The sequence below is a fragment of the Aureococcus anophagefferens genome (assembly GCF_000186865.1).
Source record: "Aureococcus anophagefferens unplaced genomic scaffold AURANscaffold_1, whole genome shotgun sequence".
Classification (NCBI taxonomy): domain Eukaryota; class Pelagophyceae; order Pelagomonadales; family Pelagomonadaceae; genus Aureococcus; species Aureococcus anophagefferens.
In genome coordinates, this window is record NW_008705561.1 from 2,382,003 (window position 1) to 2,391,947 (window position 9,945).

Consider the following 9,945-nt stretch of genomic DNA (forward strand, 5'->3'; position numbering starts at 1 on the left):
CCGACGCCGCGGCGCCGCCGCAGCCCGACGCGGACCTCTTCCGGCGCTTCCCGCTGACGCAGGACCGCGTGGACCCGGCGCTCCACGTGCCCAAGCCCCGGGCGCCCGCGCCGCCGCCGCCGAGCCCGCCGGCCGACGACGGCGGCTTCGCGGCGCTCCTCGACCGCTTCCGCGGCGAGGCGCTCGACTCGCTCCGCGCGTCGCCGAAGCGGGCGAAGAAGCACGTCTACTTCGACCCGAACCTGAGCGTCGCGAGCGGCGCGACGACGTCGAAGAAGCGGCGGGCGAAGAAGCGGCGGCGGAGCGCGGTCGAGGCCGTCCTCGAGATCGCCGAGGGCCGCTCCGGCCCCGCGCTCGCCCGGGCGAGCTCGGCCTACTTCTATAAGTATTAGTCGACGAGGCCCGGGACGCCCTTGGTGAACTCGTCGGAGACGCGGCTGTACTTGCCGCGCTTGCTCCGCGGGAACGCGCTCTTGTAGGAGCTGTACTTGTTCGCCTCGGCGATCTTCGCCTTCTCCTCCGCGGCCTGCTGCTCGACGGCGGCGAGCATGAAGTTGCCGAGCTGCTCGTCGCTCCAGACCGCGCGGAGGCTGATGGGCAGCGCGACCTTGTCCTCGGGCAGGATGCTCTTGTCCTCGATCTTCGCCAACAGGTCGGAGACGCACGCGTAGACCTTCTTCTCCTGCATGCGCAGCACGTTGTCGGGCACGTTGCTGATGGCCCCCAGGGCCCAGACGGCCTGCTGGCGCACCTCGCGGTCGCTCTCGTAGTCGTCGTAGACGCGCTTGAGCTCCGCGACGACGCCGTACTTGCCGAGCTCCGCGGAGAGCGCGAGGCGCGTCGCCATGTACTGGACGACGGCGCAGCCCTTCCACTGGACGGCGTAGGAGTCGGGCTGGGACGACATGGCCTCGACGACGATCTCCGCCGCGTTGCCCTTGAGCAGCGCGCCGTTGTCGTCGTGGCCGTTGCTGAGCTCCATGAGCGCCTCGAGGCCCGCGTCCTGCACGCGCCGGTCGTTGACGTGGGCCCGCATGTGGTTGAGCACCTTGCGCACGAGCGTCGCGATGTCGACCTTGGCGCCGGGCTTCTTCTTCACGAGGTTCACCTTCGTCTCGCCCGAGAGCTTCTCGGAGTTCACGAGCCGCGCGAGCTCCTTCGCGCCGTCGAGGTCGACGTTGTTCATGGCGCAGAAGCGGCAGACGCGGATCTCCTTCTGCGCGAGGGACCCGCTCCGCAGCGTCAGCGTGCGCATGAGGTCCTTGGCGGCCTTGCCCATGTCCGGGTCGTCGGGGTGCAGGTTCTTGCACTGCTCCGCGAGGAGGAGGCCGCCGAGCTCGAGGACGCGGTCCGCCTCCTTGCCCGTCTTGACGATGCGCCCCGTGGCCCGCACGGCGCAGAGCGCGACGGGGATGTCCTCCATCCAGAGCTTGAGGATGTCGAGGAGCAGCTCGATCGCCGACGTCTCGTGCAGGATCTTGATGTGGGACTCGCGCAGCAGCTGCCACTTGACGCGCCGCGTGATCGAGTCGCAGCCGTCGATGATCATCTCGCGCCCGTTCGGGTTCATGCTCCCGTGCATCTTGTTCACGAGGACCTTGGTCCCCATCATGCGGATCTGCACCTGGTCCCGCGACGGGAGCAGCCGCGAGAGCATGGCCGCTCAGCGCCGCTGGGCCGCGACCCGTTTGCGACGCCGCGCCCGGCCGCGCGCGTGTCCCGGGGCGCGGCCGCGGCGGCCTCGACGAGCTGCGCGCACACGGCGGGCAGCGTCCGCTGCGATGCTAGTTGATCAAGTAAGTTGCAGGGAAACACCCCCTTCTCAATTTTACACCCAGCCCTCTGTGACGAGGTCTCCCACACCACCCCTGGAGGTCGTCGACCATGGCGCCGGACGGCGACGACGAGGCGAAGGTGCCGCTCGCCGTGGAGCTGGCCCCGGCGCAGGCCGACGGCGACAGGTCGCCGGCGCGCGGGGGCTCGTCGTCGCCCGGGCGGGGCAGCCCGAGCCGCTACGTGGGCGGCCTGTCGGCCGTGAGCGAGGAGGAGCCCCGCGACGAGGACGCGGAGATCGCGACGTTCCTCAAGAAGCAGGCGAGCCGGCTCCACGGCATGCAGTCGCCGCGCCACTCCAAGGAGCGCGGCTCGCCGATCCTGTCGCCGGACGAGATCGAGATGCACCTGCACGGCGCGGTCTCGGAGCTCCTGCGCGTGGAGCCCGCGAGCGGCGCGGCGTCGCCCGCGTCGTCGCTGGGCGGCTCGCGAAGCGCGAGCTCGAGCGCCGCGGCGCGGCGCCGGACCGTCGCCGACGCCATCAACCAGCTCAAGTGCGAGTCCGGCGAGTTCGACGGGCCCGCGCCCGCGGAGAAGACCGCGCGCTTCGCGCCGGAGCGGCTCCGGAGCGGCAGCGGCGGCACCGTGCCGCCGATCCTCGCGCGGTCGCGGAGCAACGACGTCGCCTACGACCACCACGGCAAGGCGAAAGAAGAAGACGGCGACGACGAGCGGCCCGCTCCGACGAGCGGCTGGCTCACGCCGCGGGGCCTGCTCCGGGACCGGTCCCTGCGCCACGGCCTCGCGCGCAAGCTCTGGGGCACGGCCGTGAACGCGAACCACGAGGCGGCGGAGCAGCTGCCCTGGACGCACCCGAATTCCAATTTTAGGATGAAGTGGATCTTCCTCGTCCTCATCGCGACGCTCTACTGCGCCATCGAGCTCCCCGTGGAGCTGGCCTTCTTCCCGGGCTTCAACGTCTGGACCTTCAAGTTCCTTTTTGATCTGATTATCGACGGCTTCTTCATCGCGGACATCTACGTCGCGTTCAAGACGGGCTTCATCGAGGACGGCGTCGTCGTCATGGACGCGGCCAGGATCCGCGCGCGCTACCTCCGGAGCGGCTTCGCCGCGGATCTGGTGGCGACGCTGCCATTAGACGTCGTCCAGGCCTTCGCGGCGGCGGCGACGAACGATAACTCGAGCGGCGACAACCAGTCGCTCGTCTACTCGGCGACGCGCATCGGCCGCATCGCGCGGCTGTCGCGGCTCCTGCGGCTCGCGCGCGTCGCGCGTTTTTTCCGGTATTCGCACTTCTACCTGAGCGGCCTCCACGAGGGCCACGTGCGCATCCTGGCGCTGGGGTTTTCCATATTGCTCTTCGCGCACTGGGACGCGTGCCTGCTCTACCTGTCCGCGCGTCTGAAGGACTTCGACGCGGATCGCACCTGGGTCGGGTTCCTGGGCCTGCAGCACCGGCCCAAGTCCGTCCAGTACCTCTACGCCGTCTTCAAGGCCTACTCCCACATGCTCTGCATCGGCTACGGCGTCGCCATGCCCCTGAGCACGGTGGAGGTCGTGCTGACGACGCTGTCGATGCTTTTGGGCGCCGCGCTCTTCGCGGGCATCATCGGCTCGCTGACGGCCTTCATGATGAGTCTGGACTCGCCGTCGGCCAAGTACGAGGTGCTCTTCGCGGAGACGAACGACTACATGGACAAGAACTACATCCCCGCGGAGCTCCGGACGCGGATCCGGAGGCACCTGGACGCGAAGCACGCGCGCGGGCTCCGGCGGGGCCAGGCGCGGCTCGGCACGGGGGGGCAGAGCCACAGCGTGCTCGACGAGGACCAGATCCTGGGGCAGCTGAGCCCCCAGCTCCGGCGCGAGGTCAATTTGTATCTGGTGTCGCGGCTCGTCGAGTCGTCGCCGCTGCTCAACGGCACGCTCGTCCGCGGCGCGATCGCCATCGCCGTCGTGCCCCTGTTGCGGCCGCTCAAGGTGCTCGAGGCGGAGACGATCATCAACCGCGACGAGCCGCCGGCGGGCTTCTACTTCATCGACGCCGGGGCCGTGCAGCTCTACCGCGACGAGGCGCACGTCGCGTCCATGGAGGCCGGGTCCTACTTCGGGGAGATCCCGCTCATCTTCGACGGCGTCGCGCTCCAGCCCTTCACGGCGGCGGCGCTGGAGCCCTGCGAGCTCTGGACCATCTCGACGGCGGACTTTGGGCGCCTCGCGGCCCTCTTCCCGGAGCTGAAGAAGATCATGGTCCTCATCGCGCGGCAGCGGCTCCTCCGCATGGGCGTGCTCCTCAAGGACATCGAGGCCGAGGCCGAGGGCTCCGAGGCCGCGCTCCGGCGCGAGGACCACGCCGTGCGCCTCCTCGAGGGCCTCTTCTCCTCGCCGGACGTCCGCGACATCGCCGTGCGCATGCTCGTGACCAACGCCGCGCGCGCGCGCGCGTCGACGAGCCCCGCGCCGCCCGCGGCCGGGCTCCTGGACCAGGGCGGCGTGCTGCCCGCCCAGGCGGAGACGTCCCCGTAAGCGCGCGCGGGCCCTACGTGTACCGCGCGATGAGGGCCCAGAGCGCGACGAAGCTGGCGAATGCACGCGAGGTCGAAGAAGTTCTTGTTGGCCGTGAGAAACTCGTGCAACGTCGGCGCCATGGCTTGATGCTTCACGGGGCTGCCCAACGGCCTGGCACTCGTCGGCGCCGGCCGCAAGTAGCTGCCCAGTCCACCATCTTCAGTTCATCCTTTCTTCCGAGGCTCAAGTGACTCATTATTATTATTATTATTTGGGATTTAGCGTCGGAGAAGCCGCATGCACAAGAGCACACGCGGCCGATAGGTCTCGGACTCATGAGCTTGAGGTTCAAGTTGAACCTCAACATCGATGTAACGCGTCGAAGCCCGGGAATCCCGGGTACCAGTGCGCGTAGGCGACGAGGGCCTTGGCGACGTAGCTGAGCCGCGTCGCGAGCGGCAGGTCCCGCGCGGCCGCCCGCGACGCCGGCGGCGGGCCCGCGCGAGACGGGTCCGCGGCGCTTGGCCCGCCGAAGCGCGACGCCGGCGCGTCCGCGCGCCGGAACGTCGCCCCGATGGACACGCGGGGCACCTCGCCCGCCTCGCAGGCGCCGGCCCAGTGGAGCAGGGACGGCTCCCAGCAGCAGACGTCGCCCGCGCCGGCGACGAGCGCCGTCCCGTCCGCGGCCCCCCTCGCGACGACGCGCATGCAGCCGTTGTCCCGCGTCGCCGCCGTGAGGGGCACCCAGAGGCTCAGCGACTGGGGCGCGCCGTCCGCGTCGTGGCAGCGGTCGTAGGCGAGGTCCCGGTGCGGCGCCGAGAAGCCGCGGCCGACGTAGTTTTCGCGCGGCGCGCCGGCCCGCAGCGCCCAGCAGTTGACGTCGCTCTCGAGGACGACATCGCCGCCTAAAAGCTCGGCGGCGACGGCGAAGCAGCCGTCGAGGAGCGTCCAGACGTCGTCGAAGACGAGGAGGAAGGCCGGCGGCCAGCCCGCCGCGGCGAGGCGGCGGACGGCCGCGACGAGCGGCTCGACGCGGCCGCCGGGCCCGCGCCGCGCGAAGACGCCGCAGCCGCGCGCCTTCGCGGCGTCCGTCGCCGTCGAAGGTCGCGTCGCAGGGCGCCGCGCGGCCCGACGCGGCGAGCCCGCCGACGGCCTCCCAGTCGACGTCGCCGAGGCGGTCCGACGTTCTGAAGAGGAGCCCCGCGAGCGCGTCGAGGATGGACGACGTCTTCGCTCGGTCGGCCGCGGACCAGGCGGTCCCGTGGAGCTCGCGCCACGCGTCTGCTTGGGTCTGCAGCTGCGCCTCGACGAAGAGCCGCGTCTCGAACTTGGTCGGCGGCGGCGGCCGCTCGGGCGCCGCCGCCGCGGCCTCCGGCGCCTCGCGGCGCGCGACCTCCAAGGGGCGCGACAGGGCCTTGGCGCTGCAGTAGCCCGAGGCCGGCGCGCCGAGGCGGCAGCGCGCGACGCCCGACGCGTTCATGGACCGCTCCTCGACGAGCACGCGCGTGCCCAAGGGCAGCACGGCGACCTCGGGCGTGTCGAGCGCCAGCCCTTCGCGCACGACCGCGCCGCGTTTTCCCGTGACGCGGCGCCAATGGGCTGCCATCTCAGCTGCGATTCGTGCGCTCCATGGCTGGCAATAGGCACCCGGGCTGCCGCACCATCGACGAGACGACTCGTTGGACTAGTTATTGAAGGGAGTTAACCTTTGCGTGCACTGACCATGCCAGCATGTGCAGGAGCGTGGCTCGAGCCGAGCTCGTTAGGTGACAAGCCTCCCGCTGACCCCAACGAGCATGCTCGCGTCACTGCTGCTTTTAGCGACCGCAAACGCCGCCGCGCCGCGCCGCGTCTATTTGAGAATCACGCCGCTCATCGGCGGGCCGCCGGCACTAAAGCTCCACTCCGCCGTCTTCGTCGACAGCGGCATCGACGACGCCGTCTATGGCTACGATTTCATCCCGCGAGACCCGGACGCGCCGGCGACGGTCGCGCGGCTGCTCTCGCTGCGGAGCGCGCCGGGCGAATTCCGCCGGTTGGCGGCGCCGGACGCGCGCGGGCTCTTGGCGCTCGGCGACGCCGCCGCCGAGCCCGCGGACGTGGAGCGCGCGGCGCTCGAGCGGCGCGGCGACCTGCACCTCGTGACGAACAACTGCTGGGCGCACTCGGTCGCCGTCGCGGCGGCGGCGCTCGGCGTCGACGCCCGGGCGTCGTCGCGCGCGATCGCCGCGGCGCTACTGCGAAACGAGGAAGAGGATCCCCCAGCGCCGCGCGTCGTCCCGCCGGCGGAGCGCGACCCGCTCGCCGCGTCCCTCGCGGAGGAGAAGTCCCGGCGCTACGGCGCGCCGCTCGCGTCGTTCCTGAGCGACGAGGAGCGCCTCGCGTCCGCGCGCGCGGCCGCGGCGATGGAGGCCGCCCTCCGCGACGCCGCCGGGGGCGACGACGACGGCGACTAAGTCCGGCCGCCCGCGAGTTAGTCGCGCGTCGCGCGCGCCGCTCAGCACCCGAGCTTGGCCATGATCTTGTCGAGCTTGGCCTCGATGGCGGCCAGCCGGTCCTCGACGCTGCCGCCCGACGCGGCCTTGGGCGCGACCTTGATGGGCGACGGCGCGGGCGCGGGCTCGGGCTTTTTCCAGGACGGCGCGGCCGCGGCCGCGGGCGCGGGCTTGGGCGCGGGCGCGGGCGCGGCCGTCGACCCGCGCTTCGCGGCGGCCTCGCGGTTCTTGCGCATGATCTCCTTGAAGCCGCCGCCGCCGCCGCCGCCGCCGCCGCCGCCGCCGCCCATCATCGCGTTCAGCTGCCCCGCGACGCCGCCGCCGCCGCCGCCGCCGCTCGACGGCGCGGGCTTGGGCTTTTCTTCCACCTTCGGCGCCTTCTTGAGGGTCTTGCCCGCCTGGATCGCGCCGAGCAGGCCGCCGGCCATGCCGCCGCCGGGCGGGCCGCCGCCGAGCTTGGGCTTCGCCGCCGCCGCCGCCGCGGGCTTGGGCGCGGCCGCGGGCTTGGGCGCGGCCGCGGGCTTGGGCGCGGGCGGCGCGGTCTTGGGCGCGGCCTTGGGCACGGGCGCGGGCTTGGGCTTGGGCTTGGGCTTCTCGGGCTTGTCCCACGTCGTCTCCTCGGTCTTGGCGTTGTAGTAGTACCACTCGAGGTCGTCGGTCTGGAAAGCCTCCCAGTCCGGCAGCAGGTTCTCGTCGGGGCCGCCCCACGTCATCGTCGCGTCGTTCGGTTGCGTCGCGGCGCGCGCGCGCGTGGAGCGGACCGCGTCGGGTCGCGCGGGTCGAAGGCCGCCTCGCGCCGGCGCCTCGGTGGACCCGAGCCTCGAATGCTCTCCGCGGTATGACCGCCGGCTAAAATTACCGAGAATATACCGTGACTCAGGACGGTAATGCATAGGTAATTAATTACCGCTGCTCCAAATCAGTTACCGAGGATTACGACACCATGGGACTACTCATGTCCATTGATTTTCGTTGCATATAAGCTGGACACCACTCGATTTCACAGAATAGTCGCAAGTTTTGGCTCTATCGACCAGTTTTGATCCATCAGAGGTCACTGCATGACTCGCGTATGCTCAAATGAGTGGTTTGGGGGCGACGAAGCTGATGCCGCGGCCAGCGCCAAGGTCGGCCTGCCCAACCTTGAGTAATTACCAATGAAATTCCCATTTCAAAGGAATTACTGGTAATTACTGCCCTCAGGCTGTATTCTTAGTTACCGAGGAATCCGGCGCTCATACTCCGCGGCGGCGACTCGGAGCCGGGCGAGTTTTGGTGCGGCAACCGCGCTGGCGGCGCGGAGGGCTCGCCTACGCGCGCGAACGGTCGTTCCAACCAGGCGGTGCTTCTGGGCGTTTCCGAGTCTGCGCCCTCGAACTCCCGGTCACCGGTTCGTCCAGGGACCTGTGCTCGCGGCGCGCGACGCGGTGCCGCTCGGGCCGACGCTGCCCGGGCGGCTCCGGTTGCCCGATGGTCCCGGCAGCGCTTCCGGCGACGAGCACTCTCAACGACAACAGGGGACGAAAGACAGTCTCCGCAGTGTCGGCTGGCCAACAATTCAACAAATCACGTAACACGACCAATTGAACACGACTGCGATCTCGTGTCGTCGCATATCACCCGTGGGTTCATTCCGGGGCGAATCATGCAGCTAGCGACGTTATGCCTCCTCCCGACCGTGGCTGCGCTCAGCGTCGGGCGGTCGTTGACGAAGAACATCAAGATGCCCGATCCCGTGCGCGTTCGGCGTCCGTCGCGTCGGGGTTGAAGCGAAATGTTCCACGGCAATCAATCTTGCCTCCGCAGGTGCCGGCGGCGGGCGTGGCCGCGGCGGCGCGGTGCATGGAGAGCGGCCGGCTCTTCCGGCGCGGCGCCGCGTCCGAAGAGGCGACGATCCGGGCGCCGCGGCGCGCGCCGCGGCCGCCGCGCGGGGCGCGCCGCCCCTTCCGGTCACGCGGCGGCCGCGCGCAGGTATAACGTGGCGTCCAAGGAGGAGAGCGAGGTGTCGCAGGTCGAGGACGAGTTCGCGGCCTTCACGGGCCACAACTTCGCGCTGGGCCTCAACTCGTGCGGCTCCGCGATCTTCCTCATGCTGAAGTGCGCGGGCGCCGAACACGGCGACAAGGTGCTCACGAACGGCTTCACGTTCACGGCCGTGCCCTCGGCCATCGTCCACGCGGGCTGCGAGCCCGTCTACGTCGAGACGACGCCGGGCTACGTCGTCGACGTGCCCGACCTGATCAAGAAGATGGACGCGCACCCGGACGCCAAGTACTTCATCGTGTCGCACATGCGGGGCAAGATCGCGTCCATGGACGAGGTCCGGGAGGCCTGCGAGGCGCGGGGCGTCGTCCTCCTCGAGGACTGCGCCCACAGCCTGGGCGTGCTGTGGAACGGCGCGCACACGGGCCACCACGGGTCCATGGCGGCGTTCTCGTCGCAGAGCTACAAGATGCTCAACTCCGGCGAGGGCGGCTTCCTCGTCTGCGACGACGACTTCAAGTTCGCCAAGGCCATGGCCTACGCCGGCGCATACGAGGTCCTCGCGAAGAAGCACGAGCGGTGCCCGTCGCAAGCGGCCTTGGATGTGGCGATGGACGGGTCGATCCCCAACTTCTCGCTGCGCATGCACGAGGCGACGGCGGCCATGCTCCGGCCCCAGATCCTCACCATCGAGAAGCGGCGCGCCGTCTACAACGAGCGCTACTACCGCATCGCCGCGCGCCTCGACGCGCTCCCCGGCGTGTCCGTCGAGAGCCAGCGCGACGAGGTCACGATCGTCGGCGACTCGGTCCAGTTCAACGTCGAGGCGGCCGTCTTCGGCGACGACCTCGAGGCCGGGGCCAACGCCTTCATCGCCCAGTGCGAGGCGCGCGGCCTGCCCGTCGAGCGCTTCGGCGCGAAGACGAACGCGCGGAACTTCAAGAACTGGCGCTACGGGCCCCAGCCGGACTGCGGGCTGCCGGCGACGGCGGACATCATCTCGCGCGCCTTCGACGTGCGCCTGCCCCTCCTCTTCGAGGAGGAGGACTTCGACGTCATGATCGAGATCGTGAGCGAGTGCCTCGACAACGTGCGAAACGGCGTCTTCGTCGTCGACGAGGCGCCCGTCGCCTTCGCCCGCTAGTCCCGCCCGCCCCCCCCCCCC

General features: G+C 70.3%; 4 protein-coding genes across 4 annotated transcripts; 2 read left to right on the top strand and 2 right to left on the bottom strand.

Annotated features, from left to right (window-relative positions):
• Positions 1-388: 388 nt before the first annotated feature.
• On the bottom strand, positions 389-1,549 carry AURANDRAFT_60807 (expressed protein; the record flags this gene model as incomplete). Its single annotated transcript, XM_009034342.1, has 1 exon — positions 389-1,549. The coding sequence occupies one exon, from the start codon at positions 1,547-1,549 to the stop codon at positions 389-391; it is 1,161 nt and encodes a 386-aa protein (XP_009032590.1).
• Positions 1,550-3,117: 1,568 nt separating this feature from the next.
• On the top strand, positions 3,118-3,459 carry AURANDRAFT_8569 (hypothetical protein; the record flags this gene model as incomplete). Its single annotated transcript, XM_009033894.1, has 1 exon — positions 3,118-3,459. A coding segment is annotated over one exon (342 nt), but the record flags the coding sequence as incomplete, so codon positions are not given.
• Positions 3,460-6,799: 3,340 nt separating this feature from the next.
• On the bottom strand, positions 6,800-7,510 carry AURANDRAFT_60809 (hypothetical protein; the record flags this gene model as incomplete). Its single annotated transcript, XM_009034341.1, has 1 exon — positions 6,800-7,510. The coding sequence occupies one exon, from the start codon at positions 7,508-7,510 to the stop codon at positions 6,800-6,802; it is 711 nt and encodes a 236-aa protein (XP_009032589.1).
• Positions 7,511-8,571: 1,061 nt separating this feature from the next.
• AURANDRAFT_18470 (hypothetical protein) lies at positions 8,572-9,924 on the top strand (the record flags this gene model as incomplete). Its single annotated transcript, XM_009034156.1, has 1 exon — positions 8,572-9,924. The coding sequence occupies one exon, from the start codon at positions 8,572-8,574 to the stop codon at positions 9,922-9,924; it is 1,353 nt and encodes a 450-aa protein (XP_009032404.1).
• Positions 9,925-9,945: the final 21 nt, after the last annotated feature.